General features: G+C 36.6%; 4 protein-coding genes and 1 long non-coding RNA gene across 9 annotated transcripts; 2 read left to right on the forward strand and 3 right to left on the reverse strand.

Annotated features, from left to right (window-relative positions):
• Positions 1-3,626: 3,626 nt before the first annotated feature.
• LOC135145171 (uncharacterized) lies at positions 3,627-6,323 on the forward strand. The gene is made up of 16 exons (XM_064077276.1): positions 3,627-3,718; positions 3,809-3,905; positions 4,001-4,075; positions 4,131-4,194; positions 4,248-4,311; positions 4,378-4,471; positions 4,538-4,596; positions 4,649-4,710; positions 5,036-5,119; positions 5,209-5,350; positions 5,404-5,483; positions 5,539-5,609; positions 5,668-5,801; positions 5,854-5,970; positions 6,036-6,137; positions 6,196-6,323. The coding sequence occupies exons 1-16, from the start codon at positions 3,641-3,643 to the stop codon at positions 6,286-6,288; spliced, it is 1,416 nt and encodes a 471-aa protein (XP_063933346.1). The 5' UTR covers positions 3,627-3,640; the 3' UTR covers positions 6,289-6,323.
• Positions 6,133-12,595, reverse strand: LOC135145170 (symplekin-like). 4 transcript variants are annotated; one of them, XM_064077273.1, is made up of 28 exons: positions 12,528-12,595; positions 12,372-12,464; positions 12,209-12,312; positions 11,997-12,150; positions 10,885-10,950; positions 10,617-10,811; positions 10,364-10,451; positions 9,913-10,105; positions 9,813-9,862; positions 9,688-9,759; positions 9,515-9,633; positions 9,276-9,458; positions 9,108-9,224; positions 8,951-9,049; positions 8,783-8,902; positions 8,473-8,724; positions 8,357-8,421; positions 8,211-8,300; positions 8,014-8,149; positions 7,783-7,961; positions 7,669-7,726; positions 7,490-7,607; positions 7,344-7,444; positions 7,104-7,287; positions 6,935-7,044; positions 6,753-6,878; positions 6,630-6,698; positions 6,133-6,580 (listed from the first exon to the last, which is right to left on the reverse strand). In XM_064077273.1, exons 1-28 carry the CDS (start codon positions 12,534-12,536, stop codon positions 6,482-6,484), a joined length of 3,249 nt encoding a protein of 1,082 aa, XP_063933343.1. In that variant the 5' UTR covers positions 12,537-12,595; the 3' UTR covers positions 6,133-6,481. The 4 variants fall into 4 exon arrangements, with proteins under 4 accessions (XP_063933343.1, XP_063933342.1, XP_063933345.1 ...); XM_064077272.1 differs by having other exon boundaries at positions 8,951-9,052; XM_064077275.1 differs by lacking the exons at positions 6,133-6,580; positions 6,630-6,698; positions 6,753-6,878 and having other exon boundaries at positions 6,953-7,044; positions 7,104-7,154; positions 7,202-7,287; positions 8,951-9,052.
• A 3,331-nt stretch (positions 12,596-15,926) lies between these two features.
• Positions 15,927-18,029, forward strand: LOC135145173 (uncharacterized). 2 transcript variants are annotated; one of them, XM_064077277.1, is made up of 12 exons: positions 15,927-15,990; positions 16,043-16,218; positions 16,304-16,463; positions 16,517-16,590; positions 16,647-16,803; positions 16,855-16,944; positions 17,043-17,156; positions 17,209-17,352; positions 17,522-17,629; positions 17,687-17,752; positions 17,807-17,881; positions 17,962-18,029. In XM_064077277.1, exons 1-12 carry the CDS (start codon positions 15,940-15,942, stop codon positions 18,001-18,003), a joined length of 1,257 nt encoding a protein of 418 aa, XP_063933347.1. In that variant the 5' UTR covers positions 15,927-15,939; the 3' UTR covers positions 18,004-18,029. The 2 variants fall into 2 exon arrangements, with proteins under 2 accessions (XP_063933347.1, XP_063933348.1); XM_064077278.1 differs by lacking the exon at positions 15,927-15,990 and having other exon boundaries at positions 16,148-16,246.
• A 106-nt stretch (positions 18,030-18,135) lies between these two features.
• On the reverse strand, positions 18,136-18,757 carry LOC135145175 (uncharacterized). The gene is made up of 3 exons (XR_010283350.1): positions 18,566-18,757; positions 18,426-18,509; positions 18,136-18,371 (listed from the first exon to the last, which is right to left on the reverse strand). It is a non-coding gene; the product is annotated as an uncharacterized LOC135145175 (long non-coding RNA).
• Positions 18,758-20,121: 1,364 nt separating this feature from the next.
• LOC135145174 (uncharacterized) lies at positions 20,122-20,783 on the reverse strand. Its single transcript, XM_064077279.1, has 5 exons — positions 20,731-20,783; positions 20,551-20,651; positions 20,420-20,493; positions 20,239-20,342; positions 20,122-20,186 (listed from the first exon to the last, which is right to left on the reverse strand). The coding sequence occupies exons 1-5, from the start codon at positions 20,753-20,755 to the stop codon at positions 20,146-20,148; spliced, it is 345 nt and encodes a 114-aa protein (XP_063933349.1). The 5' UTR covers positions 20,756-20,783; the 3' UTR covers positions 20,122-20,145.
• Between the last annotated feature and the right edge of the window lie 736 nt (positions 20,784-21,519).

A 21,519-nucleotide genomic window follows, 5' to 3' on the forward strand; every position in this document is an offset into this window, starting at 1 on the left:
TGCTACGTATTGAGACATTCGCTTTCGTGACACCGATACGTATTAGTTGGTACTAATGCCAGGTTCCAAACGGTGTTACAACATTACCGTTTAAGGATAAACTGAAGCTCGAGCAGTTACCAGCCTAATGACTCAGACTACAAATATATTAAAAATCTAGAATTATTGGTAAACACTTCCACTGCAGTCATAGAGGGCACAAGAACGGATATAAGCAGCGAGTTTTTTAAATGAAAGCTAGCTACCTGATTTCCTTTAAAGTCGTCTATCCCATTATTTTTTCATTACTAAATATGGAAATGCCCATTCCACTCTGCTAATATAGCAACAGCTTTTAAATAGAAAGGTACAAAATCAGATTTATGTGCACACAACAGAAGTTCTGTACCTAATCGTGGACAAATTAGGCTTCTCACAATAGCTCACTCTACAGAAAAAGATATTAGATCTTAATAATAGTGTTGCTCTTAACGACCTGAAGGAATCTGCAAGACTAAGATATTCCCTTGTAGACTAAAAATATGGCTACCAATTAATAAAACCGACAAATGTAATTTTTATTTGAATATTTATGCCACTATCATAAGAATTTATGAATTATTTAAGACCACAATACATAAGAAATTTAGAAAAGGAAAATGATATTAAAGGATGCGACCAAATTAACAAATCCTTTAAACCTTAATATTGATCAATTTATACAGAAATAACCCTTAACCTAAACACTAAATTTAAGTTACCCATACCAATCAGCGCCAAACCTAAGCTTTCCATTGAAGGAAGCACTAGCGAACATTACTATAATTTACTTGGTACACTCCAAACCCTATATCTCGTATGCGACTTCTCTGCTAGGCCAATAGCTACGTTATAACGGTGAGGGACATATAAAACTCGCACTAAAAAGCTTAAACTACCTTTATCAAAAGAAAAGTTTCTCTTTATAAAACACAAGAAGGTTTCAGTTCACGTACTTGGATGCTAGCGTTTTTATAGGGCAGAAAAATAGGATTATGGGATTACTATGGGCCATCTAATCTTTCTGAAAGGGTGTCTATACATTGGCCTTCAGATGTTATCTTTAACAATTCTTTTACGTGTTTTCTTAGAATGTGCTAAGAACCCAACTTATCAAACAAAAATCTAAAAAAGGAAGCTAAGGAGAGCTTTTAAAGTCACCCCTGGCTACTACGAGTTATAGTGCTCCACTGAAACTTTGTGTTTTTCTCGATTGCTGGAAAGTAGCCGGTTCCAAAAGTTTTTCTTTTTTAAGATAAAAATACCTATTGTCTTATCAGTCTATCATCCGTTGCCAGTAAATAATTGTAAATTTAAAAGGCTATATGGTTACCAAACGCCAATTAAACAGAGAAATATGGCAATCTACTTTATAATTCTACCCATATGTGATAAGTAACTAGAGATATTATTTGCAAATTTATCATGGGGATCAACCCTCTTGGTGCCTGTTAGGATTTAAAACCTTAATAAATGATTTCCTTCCCCTTTCTGGCGTGATGGAAATCTAACAGTGTCAAAAAAGCGTTTAACAAAATTTGGAAGTTAAATTTATTAACAACTTTTTAAATTTTGAAAATTTTCAGTTAAATATAGCCGCCTTATTCGAAATCTACCCTTCATTTCGAGGTATTTCCCAAGTCATACCTTTTCAGTGCCTTTACAATCCATAAGAGGAATTTACCCTCGGGTGATAGTATTATTCAATGATAACCTTGCAATATTTCCTCTACTAAAACTTTGCTTTAATCCACTTAGGATCTTGGTTCCTCTCTTTATAAAATAGCAGGGTATTTAAAAATTGAAGTAAAATTTAATGTGATTAGAACAAAAGGTTAATTTGTTTTTAAGCGGAAGAGCCAGTAGACAAAGGCCTTAAACTTACAAAGACGACACCTAACTTTTCTAGGTATTATATATCAAGGATTTATTATATTAAGGATTTATGTAGACAAAAGAATAAGTTAAAATATACACAGCTTATAATATTAAGGAAGTTAAAAAAGCTGTGACCTCTTTTTACGCCTGTTTTAACCCCTTACAGGTTACTGATTACTATGTTTATTTTCTGTAACATAGGCTCATTTTGCAATAGTCGGTCTAAGGAAATTGACACTAAACGACAGGCTCGGTCTTCGAAACGATCTGTGTAAGTTTGAGCAAAAGAAAACATATCCTAACGGATTAAGCAGCAACCAGCAAAACAAAGAAAAGTGGTAAAATTAGTTACCAGAGAACGTAAAACAAATCTATTTTAAGCCCCAGAATTTTGCACGTTAAAGGGTTAAACAGGAAAAGTACAGGAAAAGTAGATTCTTCACTATAAAAAATGTTATAGGTGCACGCAACAATCCCCCCTCCCACCTTAATGTATATCCCTCTTGCCTGGGGGGGAGCTCTCTTAAACTTATTTGTTTACACTACCAGAATAAGCTACAAGCCTGATTAACGCACCGTAATTTATCAGCAGTGCTCCACGCGCAAAGGGTTTAAAGTCGAGTTCATAAAGTTTTTATAGGGTGTTTAGCCAAATATACTTTCGGACAAATGGGTACATCAAAAGAATCTGGTTAAGGCGTTAGTTTCTTACTAGTTTTTTTCTTGCTTTACTAACCACCCAAAACCTAAACTGCCCTAACATAATTTAGTAAAGTTGGAACATTATTCTCACATCTCGTGCGACTGTAATTATCAAAATGCATTGAAAACACTTTAGTTTTAATTGCGCTTATTATTTAAATAAAAAAATAAATAAAATATCTTATCTTTTAAAAATAAAAATATAGGCAGTGTTATTGGCTATTTGGTTTTTAACTAAATTATCATCCCAAGTAATAAATAAAATTGTAAGCTATAAGGACATGAAAGGTAGCAAAACAGCCATAAACTTACTGTAATTAAATATTTTGACAGCATTCAAACAGAAGAATGCTTAATTGGTGTATATAATCGTTTTAACGTATTATCTCGAGACACTACTGTTTAGTAGGATAAGAGTTTTGCTGAGTATATGGAAAACTAATTAAAAAGCCTTACTTTTATATATAACACAATACCGCTTTTTTACCAGTTAAGTTTGTTATTAACACTAATTTATTATGGTAAGTAATGCACCTCATGCGGTATCGTTACACATTTTAACATGCTTAACTTTTACAAGCTGTTTTACACCCTATTCTGTGTATGCTTTTATGCTTATATAAACGGACGGTCTGCTAAAGAGAAGGACAATAACTTAAACAGTGGAAAGTGAATAAATAGTGAAAGTTCTATGTATAAAATTTGTTTAAAATATATTAAACAGCTCATACTCCATTCACATACTAATACTATTGAAATATAGGACTTATAAGCACATCTGACGTTTTTAAAGTCCACAAAACCTCTCAGCGAATTAACGGCATATATTTTATAGAGTGTATCAAAATTTTTAAAAAATACACAGTCTTTAATGTAATATATTTACATTGGCTGAAAACTTAATTTACATTAACTAAAAAATGTTTATAGTGACGAAACAATCGTTCACTTTATGCAGGATGTAGTATATAAACAAAACTGTGGACAATAACCAATCTGCGTGAATGCTGGTAATGTTGCTAGCAGTCTTCTACCATCCTTAATGATTAACCGCGCCGTAGTTGCTCGAATTCCACTAATTTTTGGCGTTTTTGAAGTAGTTTTGTATACAAATGATGAGGTATATTCCTCTATAAATGAGTAAATATAACTAATACTCCTCTTTCATATATTTAATGATATTGTGATAATAACATGCTTAAATTTTAAGGATACCAAAGAACATTTGGCGATCTGTTATGGGGGCCTCGATAAAATAAAAGGCTCGGATAATTTATGCGTACGAGTACATTCCGAGTGTTTTACTGGTTCTCATTCTACTTTAAGAATAGTTTACTAATTTTACTGATAATTAAAAGTTATATATGTATCATTCGTCTTTTTTTTTTTATATACTAAAAAGGTGAGGTTCTTGGCAGCTGCAGGTGTGACTGCGGTGAACAACTCAGAACAGCGTTACACAAAATTTCTCAAGAAGGCAACTTTTAACGAATATTACTAGCAAGAATAATTAAATAAAAATTCTTTTTAAGGATGTGGTGTTTTAATTTTTCTTCGTCAGGAAGGTAGAGGGATTGGATTATTACAAAAGTTGAGGTTCGTTAAACTTTCGTATTACCTAATATTATATTTTTATTATACCCTTTCAGAGCCTACAATCTCCAGGATTTAGGTTATGACACCCTGGAAGCAAACTGTCTTTTGGGATTTAAAGTTTGTTTTAACGCCTGGGTATGTTTATAGAATAAAAAATTAATTACTTTTACTCTATACCGTAAGTGTGATGAACGAACATATGAGATTGCCCGTTTCATACTTAACGATTTGGAGGTTAACTCTATCCGTATTATGAGCAATAATCCTGCTAAAATTGGTACTATATTTTTGTACTTACCAAGTATAAGGTATCGTTCAACGTATTTCCTTCTTGCTGTTAAAGACTCACTAAGGCAACAGGGCGTGAAAGTTGTGGATCAGATTCCCACGATTGCCACTAAAGTAATTTTTACCTACTCTCTTAAGTCTGGCTGTCGATAATTTATTATTTAAGATAACAGAAGAGACTCTTAAGTATTTGACGACTAAAGTTGAGCGAATGCACCATTCTATTAGGTAGCTTACACTCTTACTGTATAATCCCTTTTATTCTTTTATAAACTTCTATTTGCCATCAACAGCTTTATTAAATATAAGAAAAAAGTTCTTAACTCCTAAAAACTTTGTGTTGTTAATTGAATTTGGTACACTTGTAAAAGTCCTAAAGTTTTACTTCTTCGCAATATAATTTTTCTACATGAGTGTTCCTACTTCTGTTCATAATTATATGGGATACATACCATATACCATTTAGTTTTTTTCGAAACTTGCTTAAATTACAAGGTTATATATAGATGCTTATAATTATATATTATTTATTTTTTTTTCTAAATAACTAAAGCTTAGAGGATTTAAGGCCATTAAAGGAAGGAAATAAGTCCTTGCAACGGAGCACTTTTACAAAGCAATGTTTTAATCACAACTCGTTAGCACTTTACATTTTCTACAATTTTACAGATCTGTTCTAACCTTGCATTTACATTTTCTCGGCATTTATTAAATTTAATATATTAGTAGCAAATTCCCTACTCATTTGGCGGATTCAGAACTGTTGGAAGTTGGCAGTTCTTGCAATGGCAGCACGGATCCTGACAAGTCTTGTGTCTGCCATTCGGGCAATTCAAAATTTCCCTTTATCACGCTCTCCTATGCGCAGGTCCGTTCGGGAACGACTATAAACTTGTTCCTTTTTTATACTTCCCTTTGCAGAGTATAGACGGCTCAATTGCCTCTTCTGACCGGAGGCCGCTCGATATCAGCTGTCTCGAATCTGCAAAGATGACGCACAGGTTAGGCTGGATCACGTGCACCCAGCGAATTAACTAAGGGAATCCTTTTTTCTAGTTTACGGGCAGCTCATAGTGCTATCCTGGTCGGAATTAACACTGTTCTTTCCGATAATCCGCAGCTAACAGGCACGTGTCCTTTTATCTAGTGCCACGCGAAATTCATGCATATTTTTCTGGGAAGAAGTTCGTTTAGTAACAGGGGAAAGTCCGCGACCTGTTGTGCTGGACTCTTTTTTAAAAATACCACTTGAGTCCCACATCTTAAGACGAGCTCCTATAATATTCTGCTCTAAAAATCACGATATTTCTAAAAAAAAGGTTTTTTCTTGCCAGTGGTTAACTTTGCTAAAAGATTACTATGTTTTTTAAGATTCTTGAAAAAGTTGGGGCTACTGTGCTACCAGTCGTGCAGACTAACCGATCACTGGATCTACGTGAGATCTTGGAGACGTTAAAAAAACTTGAGTTGCACTCTGTTATGGTGGAGGTGAGTCTTATGTGCTTACGAGGCGGTTGCGTAACTCTTAAAGGGGATATATCCCCCAACTGTAGGGAGGCGCGACAGTCATCGAATCGTTCCTTGAGAGTAAGCTGGTAAATAAGTGCGTCATAACCATCTCGCCCAGATTTATTGGAGGACTCAAATCAGTTAAAGTAATAAAAGTTTATTATGGCATGTTGGTTAGGCGAAGTAACAGTTAATCTTGCTTAGAAGCCCCACGCCAATCTGCCGAGACTAGTCAACGTGGCCTCTAGCCAGTACGGCAGCGATACCGTGATCGTTGGAAGGCCTGTATGGTTATAAATCCTACCGCTTCCCACCACGTGGCAAAAGTAGCAGTCGACAAAATAAACGATTCTCGTACTTTATTTCTGGTCCTCACGGCATGAAATGCCATTAGCAGGGAGAGCACATGGCTAAATCCGACCTCCACATCAATGCTCTTGGGTGCTAACCTCTTAGAATCTTAGGAAAAGCAACAGCCGGGGCGCTAAGCCTAACTTTCAAGGACAAGCTTCTTGGTAGACTCTGGAACATTCAGGGTCGGATGTAGCTCCAGGTAGGCAGCTAATGTCCTGCGGTAGTCGCTATGGAGCTAAAAAAGCTGTGAGGCGAGCAAAATGCAAACAGAAAAGACATCGTACGCTGAAGGCAGACTCTAAAGCACGTGGCGGGAGTTCTAGAAGAATGTTGTAGCCGCTTTGACCCATTTTCTACGTGCGAGGGAAGTTGGACTAACGAGTGGATGTAGAAAAAGAAGTACGAACAAAACACGTCTTGACAAATGACTTGTAGAGGCTTGTGTACTGCCAAATCGACTTGCTCACCATCCGCCGCAGGACATTCACTACAAAGTTGGATAGGCTAGGCCATGTGAGGAGCGCTTTGATGATCTGCAGGGGAAAAGGTCTCAGGTCTCTCCCTGTGAATATCGAGGAAAAAGAGATACGGTTGGCATCAACAGATTGGGAAGGGTCGAGCGGTCCACAAGCCGTTGTATAACGTTTGCAAGCACTTCCTGGGTAAAAACGCTCCTCATCTCAAAGCAGTGGCTATGCACTGCTCGTGTAGAAGTATATGTTTTGCATCGAACGCCACTATCTGTGCAACAAGCCTACCGTAGCGCAGACCGTCTCTAGTCAGCTGGGTCACAGAAATGTCGTGCACGGCTAAAAGGAAGTCGGTAGGCGAAATGGGCGGCGCCACTCCCTCGTACCGCCTTTCCAGCAAATAGGACATCCACTTCAGCGTTGCTTTTTCTCGAAGCAAAACAAGCTTCGGTAGCGCGGAAAGTATATCTTTCTGGCATAGCAAAAATATTCATTAAGACATTAACCGGTGCTCCTCTATGCAAATACCTTTGGTAATTTCGTTATAACTGGTATTAATATATCCGCGGGGTACTTCTGTCTGGCGTATAACTCTTGGATACAGTCCACAAGCGCCTCGCTCGGGGGCTCTGAACAGATAACATCATAGTATAGCAGCATTTTTATAAGAATACCATGCTTTGTGTATATTTCAAGCATAAAAAGAAGCAGCTGATAAGAATTTTCGGGCGCATTCTGGAAAAGTTTCTGGAAAATGGCGTCCGAGTGGAAGTTAAGGACGACGGGTGTGACCTGCACGTTGTTAGCCGCAGCCTGACCCAACGCACTGGTAAAGATAGTAATGAGTGCGAACCGCCTGCAGAAACCCACGTTGAACCTCGCTTTTCACTTGCGCATAAACGGGAAGAAGACTATAAAATATTACAGTAGGCGACAAAGTTATCCTCACGCATAATGCAAAAGTAACCTTTTCAGAAATTCAGGGGTTTCCATGCAAAGAGCAAAGAAGAGGGAGGAGTAAGCCTGAACCGACTCAAGGGGCCACCTTTTAGACGGACGGTCAGCAGACTCCTGGGTGGATGGATCAGTAGAAATTGCATCTCCTGCTGAGGGTTGCTCAACGCTGTCATCGGCGCTCCTCTCTTCCTTTACTATGATTAGTATCGAGATATGGCACGTGAGTGAAGAAGACAAATGCCTGCACGTCATCTGGCGGCTCGCGCTCTAAGTAGCGCAAACACTTCATCGCAAAATTGCAAATTTTGGCCTTGATATCACCGTCTATTGCACAAAGGCGAACGCAGACTTGCCCGGAGAGAGATCGGATGAGTTTTCTGCGAGGGCACAAAGAAGAAGACATGACGCAATAATACAGCAGCAAAACTAAAGTTTTACTTTTCTATGATTGTGAAGGCAAGCAAAGTGTTGAGAGAGTAAGCGCGGTACCGGGGTCGATACAAAACGAGTTCATATAACGACTCAAACCTGTCAGTGCTTGACTATTGGAAAGAGCGTGCCGCACTACCCAAAGATAAGTATACCCGAACTTCGCGCGGTATTCGTCATTGCAAAACTCTTCAATAGCCTTGAAGGCTTCGATGGAAACCTAACCAGCGCATATAAAGAGGGGAGAGCCGAAACAATGGATACAGATGACCTCCGGGACTTCCAGTAAAAACCGTCTAAAGAGCGTCTCCCGATGCTCGTTGTTAACAATTCCCTTGACAATTTTGACAATAAAGTCGTAGCATGCCAAGTACCGCTCAAGGTACTGGGGAGGGGCGCCCCGTGACATTTGCCCGGCTGCCCCTTCAAGGTCTGTCGTGTTTATGTCTACTTTAAAAGAGTTTGTAGGCGCCTCCTCAATAGCAAACCCCGAGCCGGCACACAAGGCAGTGGGAATCTCTTTCTAGTAAAAAGTGTAAACACACGACGCACGGGGGAGAAGGTGAAAGAAAAAAACTTACGTCACCAAACCTGCGCTTGTGCATGGCAGAGGTGTACTCCTCGTATAACCATGCCACGGCGAGTGTCTGATGCTTCCTTATATCCTTTGTAAGGACATCTCTCAGCAGCACAGTAAAGTCCTTTAGAAAAAATGAGTAACAACGCAGAATAGAAGAAACTAGGATAACGTTGAAGTCGCTATGGGCGGGATCCTTATACTTCTCAAACACCTGTTGGACCTGTGCTAGTTTAGCGAGAAGAGCGCGCCTTATCTTCCTTGCGCCGCTCTGCTAAAGTGAATTAGAAGTTAGAAGAAGAGGAAGAGCAGCGCGCAAGTAGAACTACCAAAAACAAGTCGTTTTCCGAATCTAATAGACGACTGAAGGCTGCCAACTTGTCGCAGTTTTTTAGGGGAACTGGCTTTACTTTAAAGGGAGTATGCTTAGACTTCGGATCGGCCCCCTATGCACAAGCTGAAAGGGCTTTCATTTTAGAACACAACAGACAGAATACCGTGGCAGGTTCTAGCACCCTCGCAGGCCCGGCGGGACCCGAGGAATCTTCGACATTTTGAACGCATTTTAAGTTTAAATCTATATGTGTTTTCAGATTGCTCGTTTGCACTCCGTTTGAAAAAGCGCGCTCGGTTTTGTGAGTTGCGCTTGAGATTGTATATAACTGAGCCACCGTCATAATCTACTTCGTACACTAAGAGAACGTCAATAAATAAAAAAGAAAAAATGCCGTAGTACTTGAGGAAAGGACGCTGGCATAGAGGTCGGGAGCCGGGCAAGGTGAGCTAACAACAGGTCAACTATCACGTGATGAGGTAAGCCATCCAAACGCATCAACAGCTGTGCAGAGGAGCCTGCTATATAACGCAGAATATACGGAAGCGCGCAGGATTCAGAACTAGCATTAGTACAAGTAGTCGCTGGCTTTGTGCGCTTTGGCCGCAGCCGCTCGGAGCTCTCCTCCCGCAATCGCTTTTCCCTGGCTGCATATGTAATAAAAAAGTAAAAAAAGAAAAGAAAAAAAAGAAGTACAAACCTCCGGGCTCAAGATACAGAGGTTTCCCTGCCTTGTTTCCTCCAAAGGATCTTTGATTCCAGAAAATTAAGGTTGTCCACTGAAACAAATAAAAAAATACTCTATGATGGCAGAGATTTGCGAGTAAAAGTCTTTGGCAAGCGGCACGCTCCGAAGAGCCATAAAGTGAACTTTTATTTGCTTCTTAAGAGAGACAAGCTGGTAAGGTTGAAAAGCAGGGAAGGCCTGGCATAACCGGATAAGTGATTGCAAGACCCGTGGCAAGTAATAGTCGGGCCGCTTTCGCGCAATCTCTGGAAGTATGAATTAGATCAAACATATTAGATAAGCTTATTGGTCGTTATAGTGAGTTAAACTACTACTGCTCTACAGTTACCAACCGAGAACAAGAAAGGCTCAAAAAGTTCATAACTTAAATGATTATAAAACTATACCGGTAAGAAACAATAATAAACGGTGAGTTCCTCATTTAAATATTTACAAAACTTTAGTTTCTAAGCCCTCTAAGTTACACAAAAAGTGGTTTATATATTAATAAATAAGATATATACCAGACAGAAGATTAGTTAAAACAATTAAAGAAGTGGCAGAAACGGGATTCCGAAGATAATTTATAAGTAAAGAAACATAAGAGTTCGCCTTAAAAGAATAAAAAATAAAAGATGTAAGCGTTATTCGGTGAACACAACTTGGACTGCCAATTATAAAACTAAAAAAGATTTCAAAAAGAGGCATTTATAAAACAAACGCAAGATAGGAGTTATCAAAACATATAGCGGCCTATAATAAACAGTTAATATATACCTCTGTAACTAAATCCGCTCGGGAGAGCAGGGAATGGTCGTAAGGAAGAGTACTGACGTTAAAATTAAGATTGTCTTCAGTTTGAGAGGCGCCACGGTCTCTGACTTCAAACGAAACAGGAGTCTGGACCAAAATTACGCGCTGAATGTATTTATAGATCGAGAGACGCACAGCTTCGGGGACAGAAGAGGGGATCTGAGTGAATAAGTCGCAAAGAAAAGTAAAAGGTTGCTCGATAGTGTTTACTTAACAAAACAAATGAATATACCAGATGAACTATGCGATCTCGAAGAACACAAAGTAGTTCCCACGCTTTTCTGTGGACGGCCGCTACCTAGAAAATCAAGATATTACTCTATACTAATAAACTTGGCTTATTAGTGTAAAACTGTAAAGGTGAAAGTCTGTTGCATCCGCCACTATTAATAATCCTAAGCTGAACAAAAGGGACACAATAAATATAATAAACGTCTTAATTCCCCACCAGACGAGTAGTCTTTATAAAGACCTGCGAAAGGAAGCTAAATATTCTCTAGTAAACCTTCAAAAAAAAATTTATAAAAATTAAGTCTTTTAACACGTTTCAAATCAACTTAATTCTTTTTAAACCTTAAAATTAAGTCCTAAACATTGTAATTTTTGTCATTTTATAATACTAGTTTTCCTAGTAATAAAAAGCCAATTTTTTTTTAAGCCCGCATTTATTATAGGGGGAGCAATTTAACTCAAGGGTAAAAAACAAAATTAATTGTCTATCTTTTGTTTACCCTTTTTTTACTCCGAAAGTGAACGCAAGTACACGCTTATTGCAAAAGCAAAACATGAAAACTTTATTCCATCTTTTTAGTAACCATGGACAGCGAGCTCAAATAATATTTTTGGCAAGTAGAAAACCTTACTTCTACGTTCAACGACTCTTTTGTAACTTATACATTCCCACCCAACTCACTAAGTACAAACAGCTTCAAGGTCGCTCCTCCACCTCTAACAAAATTAATCTTATAACCCACAAGCAGTTCGCCAACCAAGCCGGACTCAATAAAATACAAAAGATAAAATTATTAGGTAAATGGCATATTATTTATAGTAGTATTTGGTCATTAAACGTAAAGCGGATCTACTAGTGTGTGCCTAAGAGTTGTTTACGCCCTATTATTAAAATATTCAGTGTGGCATAATAATTAATAAAGCTATAATCTGACTATAAAAAGGCTAACATAATTTGTAAGGCCATTTGCTACGAGTAACATTATATATATTTCTTCCATTGTTACATATAGCGCTCTATCCTCACTTACATTACCTAATGGAGAAGTTCAAGGAAAAACTTTAAACCTAGAAACTTAAAATCCTACAAGGAGCGCCAGCTTTCGTTTTTACCTTAGCAGAGGCGCTAATCCATTGAAATATAGGCTTGTAAATTGAACAAAGTGTCAAAATAGCTCTTTTCTGCAAAACAGGAGAGGGATGGGTGTTGTAAAACTTCAGCAAGGTTTGAAGAGCGGGAATGCAAGCGACCTCGACATATAAAGAACTATAAAATAATTAATATCGGTAAGTGGTTATATAAAAAACTTTTTAATAATTCATACCATAACTTTTCAATAAAAGACAATACAAATAGTTGTAAGGAATTTTCAGAGTCGGTGTAAAACAACAAAACACTTTCAATGTTATTTAAAGTAACTTCCTGTTTCTTTTGTAAAGAAAAATATAACATTAAATAGATATTTAGGTAACATGCATATTCAATACTTGCTCAAGTAAAATGGCTTCCACAATTTTTAAATTATGCAATCTCTGGGTTGTATCAGTCGACTTATGGGCCTGCGCTAAAGCTACATGAACCTGAGCAGGAACCAAACAAATAGAAAAGGATAAGTCTAAAGGATAATACATAAAAAAAAGTACCGAAGTCATGATTTAAATATTTCACACATTAACAACAAATACATAAATAAGCTGTCCGTAAAGACGAGGCAGTAAAGTAATTTAAAGTAACAGCAGAAACGGCAAAGCACAGAGGTATTCGGGAGGTAGCCCACATGGCGCTCTGCATTACGTCCGAAATTTAGTGATATCTCCCAAACCCCCAATTTTTCTTAACTGCTTACTTCCTTAAAAACTACCAAATTTTAAGCTGGTTCGTAAAATTAATTTTGTATCTTAAATTATACCAATATCTATACTTTATTTACATCTTTATATCTTTAACCTAAAAATATTGAATAAATATTTTAATTTTTGTATTTAATTCTAACTAGCTATGGAGATGCAGAACTTTTTCAGCCGACAACCCTAACTTTGCATTATTTTTAAAAATATTTTTAACCATTTGCTTATGTATTTACTTACCTAACATATATATTTATTTTTATTTTAAAATTAAAAACAAATCTGACACTAATACTATAAATACTTTATTTATGTATATTCGCCTAACTATCTCTTGTTCCATTTGGTGAAAGATGTCACAGCCTGCTTAGTTGAAACTTGCTTATTTGAAAGCTTTAAAAGAGATCTAAGAAGAGCGAAGACAAAATACTTTGAACAATATTTAATTAACATCCGAGCGATAATGTCAGTAATGGTCGGATAAAGTCGTTATGACAGCCTCTTACCGTGGTTCGCTTGTTACACAGAACGGGACGGACTTTATGGAAAAGAGAAGAGTTTTTTTAACCCCTTTTTATTAGTTAGAAATTCGATATTGTCAGAGTATTTGGAAAACCTCTAAAACCAAGATAATAACGATTTTTTTTTTCCATTTACGTGACAAGACCTACTAGAGAAGAGAAGAAACCCTATTTATATATATCGTTTGGTAGTTTACAGTTTATTAAAGAGGTGACTATTAAGATCTACTCATATGGTCAAGAGGACAGGGTCATTATTTCTTCGTATAAGCCCCAATGTTGCCTTTGTTACCTAAAAAACTAGACTTTATGTTTGATGTCGTGAAGCTTTATTTCTTTTTTGCGGTGATTTGAACTACAAAAAATCTTCGTGGAATAGAAGTGGGTAATTTAGTAGACTTTAGCTCCACAATTAAACTGAAAAAAATAGTTTTCTTGATCCTAGCCCTTTAGAACCAACACACGTATCTTTAAAAGGAACTTTTGATGTACTGGCATTACCCTTACAAAAAACAAACGAATTTCCCGCTAGTAAATCTCTCCTGGGTCGTTTTCGCGTACTTTATGAGGTAGACCTTTCTGAATCTAGACCAGTGAAATGTACACCAAGATGATTAATTATATAAGCAAGTGAACAATCCTTATTATCTAACTCCTTAATAGCGGTCCTCTATGAGACTACGATAAGTCAAGCATATAAAACGGTTTTCTTTAAGGTAACGGGCTGTCGACGCAAAGCGCGATTACCGACTTAATAAAGCGGCAAAACTTATATACGTAATCTCTCAAAGCTTTTAAGATAGATGAATTGCAAACAAACCCGACAAAAAAATCAAAATAGGCCTCTTTAGGTTGTGCATGAAAATTGGGATTCGTATACTTTATGTAATTCATAGGGCTAAACACTTGAAAGCCAATCTCGTAGAGCACAGGGTAGTAGCCCGAGGAGAAATCCATTCGTGTGGTTAACTTAATGTCAATTAATTTTTATTTTTTGTGGTGGCAACGTCTAGTACAACTGATGCCCCTTTCGTAGATATGTAAGTCGGTTCTAAAGGACAGGAAACAAGGAAATCTCTTTTCTCAGCGTAGTTGTACAGTGCAATTCTATTAGGATTTCCCACGTTACTATTCCAAGAAAAATCTTTGCAGTCCAAACCCCCGCAAAGAATTACAATATCGCGATGGTTAGAAATTCTGACCAGTTCTTTAGGTAACAAAGGCAGTTCCGAAAACTTATATGCGAAACGATAATCACATCCACTGGGCCATAAGGGTTGATCTTGATAGCCACTGCTTCAATAAATTTTAACTTGGCAGGCGGTAGAAACGAATGAGCTATCTGCTTTTTAATTATAATGGCTGCTCTCCCTTTCCCTGAGTAGGTCCTGTCTCGCCGGTAAAGCTCGTAATTGGAAAAATTTATATGTTCTGGTTTTAAAATGAAATAGTTTTTCGCTTGTTTTTGCTTACATTTTCAAATTGATTAAATTCTAGCTTTTTAATTCTGGCGCTATTTTAAATCTTTCTAAATTTAAAGTTAGTATACCAGCGATGTAGGCTGTGAGATCTTTTGCAGAAGAAACGAGAGACATGTTAAGCAATATATAAGTAAATAGAGTAAAAGAGTAAAAATTATAAATAATATACGTAAGTTAGATGAGTATAACAAAAATATATTTATGAAATAATAGTTAAGACTTAGTATATATTATAAAATAGAGTAGGAACTAAAGTTATTGTTGCAATAAATATGTAAATAAGTAGCAAATCCTTAGTAAAAAGTAGGGGTCCACAATCTAAGATATAAGAGAAACTAACAGGTTAAAGATGTAAAACTAGACGGCAGAGTTCTGGGTTGCCATCGCGGCTTAGCAGTTAAACGCGTTGACGCGCATAGTCAAGGTCCGCGGGTCGATTTCCGCCGGCAGGCCACCCTTTTCTTCGGTCTCCGACGGTTGGGTAATCAGCGGCGTCCTCAAGGACTCTGCTTATTACAATTTCAACTGTTTTAGAGCAGCCGTTTTCCCAACCCTCGGCACCATTATTAAAAAAGCCTCTTGAAACCGTCCTTGGTTGTGTTTCTTTTAATTTGATAAATTACTATTGATGTACTAAGTTATTTATAACTTCGGCCTTCCGATTATAAGCAAAAAAAAAGAGCCTGTATGTTATTAAATTGTTAAAGTTTACCTTGAAACCTTTTTCGGTTGAACCTCCTTTACAGTAACCTAGTAGATGCTAAAATAGTTATTTTCTATTTTCTAACTTTGCAAAGAATAAAATTATTGAGTTACAAAGATGTAGATAAGATCAAAATATGGTTTACAATAAAATTTTTAGAAAAGTTGAATTATAAATTCCGTTGAAGGTATTTATGTATGTCAAGTTCAAATATTCTCATATTACCAGGTCGACTTAATTGCTAGAAAGGCTTCCAGACAACAGAAGGTAATTTTACACGTTACCTTAGATATAAGGAATGTTAGAAAGAAAATATTGTACTATTTTTAATACGAAGAGTACTGGAAGTGGTTAAGGCCCTCCAATTTATACCGCCCGCTGGGGTTAGCGCTTCCCGGTGAAGTGCTTATAACCGCTGCCTCCGTTAAAAATTTTGTTTCGTGTTAAAAAATTTGTAACAATTATATAAAAATATGAAGTTTTCTTTTCCTATACTTAATAAAATGGAACTTCTTCAGGGTCTACTAACTTTTGGAATAGCTCTTTCAGAACAAGTAAATTTTTTTTTCAACATATCACTATATTCGTTATTATTACTTTTTTAAGAGTTATAAAAATCCTCAACGTGAAGAGATTACGGAAATCTATTTTGTATTAGTAGAAAAAGTAATGGGGATAAAAGCTTCAGACTTTAGCCAACTCGAATTTTCAGCTTTAGAAAGTTTTGAGTTTCCAAGTTTACATGAAGAATCCGTTCCTAAACTAACGCTGATTAAAGCTTTGTAGTTCATTATTTTTTACTTCCTCGAAGTAGTTTTCTTTTTCTTACTTAAAGTTTATTAATGCGATTTTACTTCTTATTTTCAGATTTTACTTAATGAATATCTGCGGTGTGCAGGACTTCATTCTAAAGGATCTGACTCATCCCGAATTCCAGCGTACTAGGCGGAATTTAAGCGCCCTTATCAATTTTAAAAAGTTTAGAGCTACACAACTAATAAAGTTCCAGAACTTACAAGATGAAACCGTGATTTTTAATATTATTATTCTTTTAAATTAATTCTATAAACACTGCTTGAGGATGTAAATGAAAACACTGTTCGAGAAGCGAAATCCAAGTTGTATGCTATACAAGAGCACTTAAATTCCCAACTGTAAGCTATTAAATATTTAGCTACATTCTTTTCTATGAGAAGCTAACTTTGTAAAGCCTTCAACGGGAATTAGCAGAGAAACAAGCTGACGAAGTTCAAGTAGAAGTCGAAGGTTACAATAAAGAAAACAACGTTCTCAAGGAACAGCAAGTACTTTTACAAAAGGAAATTCTCGCTAAAGAGAATCTACTTGGGAACTGCGCAGATAACCTGGTTAGAGCTTTTGCGTAGTCGTGCAAAGGCTCGCCTTACGGTTCGTTTTAGGCTAATCTTCAGTTCCAAATTCTTGAAGCAAAAAACTCGATTGCTGACTTGCAAAAGAAAGTTGTGAAATCTCCTCGACGTGTTTACAAGGTTTGCATCGATAATATCTGTTTAAGACCCGCTTTATGCCTAGAACATTTTTGCCTCTACTCGGTTTTTCTTGTTTATTTTTCTACGGTTTACATTAGGAAATTCAGGATTTAAAAAAGTCTTTGCTTCAAGAGAAATCTGAAATTGATGAACTTGAGAAGCATGGGAGGGAATTTTTAGTTAAACAAGAAAATCTTGGTAGTTTTCAGCAGGTGTCTATGTTTACCGCTCGTAAAGAAGTAGCGTTTTTCACCAGTCATACAGGATTTGGTAAAAACTCTCAAAGCATTGGACGATCTCGATACTACACTACGGCAAAGCGATTCTCTTGCTGAGCGTAACGAGAACTTGCGAGAAAGAATTGAGGTATCTCAACAAGAGTTGAAGGCTTTAAGTACCTCCCAACAGGTGAGCGATGCTTGCTGTTTACTTAACCTTGGTTTTCTGTACTAAACGAAATTAATTTATATGCTTATCATATTAGTATTATATTGATCCTTTACTTATTAATATAACATATTTATTTTAAATCTTGTAGTAATATTTGATTACTAAAGCTTTTTTAACGTTATTTTAGCTCCTAAATCGCCTTCAAATTCATCAAAAAGAAAAGAGAAGTTCTCTTCGCCAACAGCATGAAGCAAAATTACGTGAGCTGCAAGGAAAAGAGAGATTTTTCAGAGAGGTGCTCTTCTATAGGGCAAGCGGCCAGTTTTACTTCCCCCCCTTAAATATTGTTTAGGACAAAGTTGTCTTGGAAAAAAAGTTGCGACAGCGGGAGGAGTTGTTTATTGCTCACCAAGATAAGGTTTCCTTTAAGTTTGCCGCATCCAACAGTTATAAGTAAAGCTCCTAAACTTAGTTTCGAGATATCAAAGGTCAGCAAGATGTAGAAATGAAGCTTTTGAATAAGGAGTTCGAATTTTCCTTAAATAAAGTATCTTCCTCAATATTTTTATTAACGGGATTTTTTATAGTATTAATGAAACGAACTTACCTAACTTTTCTTTTTTTTAGATTTCTAATTACCTGCAAGAGATGGACAGTGCTCTACGCTAAAAAACCGGGCCTTTTTTATAGACACCACTCTATAAATAAAAGTTTATAAGCCGTGTTAACTTGGTGCGTTTATGTCGGAGCTCCTAAATTCTGCCGGAAGTGAAGCCTCTTAGCAATGAAAAGGCGCTGAGGGTGTTCGGTTGGATTATGTCTTTTACTAACAGTAAGAAGTACTCTCATGAGGGAATTATTTTCAACTATAGCGGCCCCGCGTAGTAAGTACGCAGAGAGGGGCCAAGTACTTCCACCTGAAAGAACTTCTTTTTTTCAATAAGTAGACTTTCATACTTTTCAGCTTCATCCTTCTTTCCCAGGTTTGTAGACAGATCAACCAAATCAACAAGCAGCGAAAAGTACAATTCTAGGCTCTACAGGAATATAAGCCCAAGAAAACTACGAGGTAAGTATAGGGTGAATCTAACCTTTATTTCTTTTCGTATAAGTATAACTGAGTCTTCTCCGCCAGCGTGTATAGAATCTACTAAGTCCTTAAGAACCTGCTGAGCCTGCCAAGCGCATGAGAATAGCTAAGCGAAAATGGTAAGGGTGTGAAGGCTGCGACCTCCTCGTCGGGAATTTCAGTGGATCCGGCGAGTCTTGAGGCCTTTAAAAAGATGTACTGTGTGAAAAGAAGCTTCACCTTGAGTGGATTAGAGAAGAAAGTCGTGGGAAAGAGGCAGTCCTTCACCCACTCCGCTGTAGACGACTGCTTACGAGATTACTCGGAGCTGGGAGGGTGCCAGCAGTACAGGCAAGTCCATGTGCGGTACTTAGAAGATTGCAGGCGTCCTGTGTGGCTCCCGCGCGAAACTCCAGGAAGAAAAGTTCGTAGAGGCAGTCCAACAGTAAAAGTTGTCTCCTTTGAAGATCTTCAAGGGGCGCTTCCAGAGCAAACATCAATGAAAGTGCAATATGCTGTTCAAGGTCCACCTTAGGAGCCTCCTGCATAGACATAAATTACAGAAGGCGAAGTGTACAAAATTAACGGCAACTTTTTCCCCCTTAAAAACTTCAGTAGGTATTGAGTTAGTAAGTTCCAGGCCATCTTCTTTGAGAGTGTCAAGTTTGTCAGCACTAAGCGAGCCTTTAAAGTCGAGGTAAGAAAAAAAAAATAAACAGAAAACAAATAGCCACTCTCAAGGTTGCCCCCCGAATTAAGATCCTTATAATACTTGTGTATTTCTTCGGACTTTTCGGTATACAACTTTCCACCTTTCTTTATCACGTCTCTTAAGTTGGCGAGCGTCAAAGTTATACTTTCCTCTAACATCAAAATCACTTTACATATTTTTTAATTTTAAAATATATTATAAACTTTTCAATATTTTACTAAAAGCGACTCACCGCCTTCCAAATCGCTAATAGAACTTTTATCAACAAATATAACGGCTCTATAACTGCTAATAGTAGCGTAGAGAAGCAAGTTTTCCTTAAAAAGCTCTTCAGTCAAGCAGTCGCTGGTAAAAAAATATAAGGATGCAATTTTAAACGTTAATAAAAAAGGTATTTAGATTATTTTATAAAGTACGATACCAGTAGTTTCATTTTAAATAATAAATTAACAAAAGGCACTTAAGTTAATTTGCTGAAGAGATTTATTTGTGAAAACACAGCGTAGGCAAAGCTTCCAATACAGAAGACGAAACCCCACTCTCGAACTCTCAAAAACACTTTGTTTATAAGTAACTTCCGTTGTAAAAAACAAGAGATTAAAAGCTATAATTTAGCACTATAGACCTTAAAAGAAACTAAAAAATAACTACTAAAGATTTTTTACCAAGACCGTTTTAACCACAAACGACCGCTGGAAACATCACCGGATCTAAGGTAGTTGAGCGCATGCTAGTAGAGAGGTAGCATGTGAATAATGCATTTTCTACTGAAAACAAAGCCTCATACTTTTAAAGACGCCTCGGCGTAAACCACCTTTAAATCAGAAGATTTGAGCGAGTAAGTCGTTAGTTTATTGAGAACATGCTTGCAACTATCATACATTTCTAATTAGAAGTGAAAATTGATTAATTATACAAAAATATTCATAATTTTTAACCGAACTCCGTGTAGCAGTCGACCAAACCAAAGCAAGCAGTTATGTTATCACGAGTAGCTCCTTTAAGATCTTCGATTGGAAGATTTCTCAACTTAATAACGCGTGTGCCTTCTCAAACTTATGTGATAAAAAACTGAGAGGATTTATAAAAAAAAGTTATTGACCAGATTTAAGGGAGGCAATACTTTTTACTAAGAAAGAGTCGTCAGCTAGAAGTAACTCAAAGTAGGTCATGGCCTCCTTGAAGTACCCAATTCTTGCGTGCAACTTTGCAATCAAAAGCAGAGTTCTGTAAGGTCGTAACTTTAGCCAAAAAAATTTCTTAAAGAACTTTTATTAATGCTAAAATTGCAGGTTGTAACTTACAAAATCCGTAAAGGTTCCTTTGGCGAAAGATATTTTTGTGTAAGAACTAAAGCTTCCTTCAAATGTTTAATCGCCTTTGTTAGTAAAAATAAGAAAGATAAAAAGGTGGGGAAGATATAAACAGTGCATACTTGAATATATTTTCCACAATTTTCTTCCGTGTTGGCTATGGCAAGAAGTGACAGCAACTTGTTTACAAATTTCTCTTGGCTCTTCAAATCTTTTAATTGTCCTAAGGAACCGAAAAATCAATATTATTATTACTATATTAGATAAAGTATATAAAATAGAATAAAGGGATACTTTCTAACCTAGTTTAAAAGACTTAGCTTCCATGAAATTGTTTGATGTTTCTTTCAAAATTTCGTTTTTAGTTCTAAAATTTTTAAAAATTTTATAACTTTTTTCCTTAGAGGATAAACCATAAGTTCTATAATTTGTTTTAATTTTGGACGTGGTGTTTAAAGAAAGGTACTGATTCCTGAATGGGTTGAAATTAAGAAGTTTCCTCGTTAAAGAAAGCCTCGGCATAGCGGGTGTAATATGCTAAAACTGGTTTAGAGTCCAAAATCTTTAAAAGACCTGTGGATGGCTAGAGTTCAATATTTTTGATGATAGCCGCCTTCAGTTCCTTCATAGTACCACTCCCGCCCCAAACCTTCTTTTTTTCCCCCGAAAAGGGCTACAAATTTAATAGCATTATACTGCGCCACCATTAAACATACTAATTTATTATTTTTTTATGTATAGTTGACTTCAATAAACTCAAGCTGTAAGGGCTCCTCACTGAGTTAACTTAAATAACACCCCTTTTCCTTGAGGGTAGCCCCAGTCTAATTTCATGTCATTAAGGTTTCGCCGTGCTTAATAATACGGAGTTTTGACTTAATTATTAAAGTCGTGAGTTCGGACCTCACAGACGAAGAAAACTTTTTCAGCCCTTGACAGCCGCTTTTTTACCTATCTAACTTTAAATACTACCTTTAAGTCTAAGCTATTAGCAATTAAATAAAAGCAACAACTGAAGGGTGTACAAAAATTTGTTAGGCTTATGATATCACTCTTATACTAACATAACAAAAGATTAAAAAAATATTTAA

This window comes from Zophobas morio, unplaced genomic scaffold, assembly GCF_036711695.1.
Source record: "Zophobas morio isolate AGI-343-1 ecotype UQ-CSIRO unplaced genomic scaffold, CSIRO_AGI_Zmor_V1 ptg000131l, whole genome shotgun sequence".
In the NCBI taxonomy this organism is placed as follows: Eukaryota; Metazoa; Arthropoda; class Insecta; order Coleoptera; family Tenebrionidae; genus Zophobas; species Zophobas morio.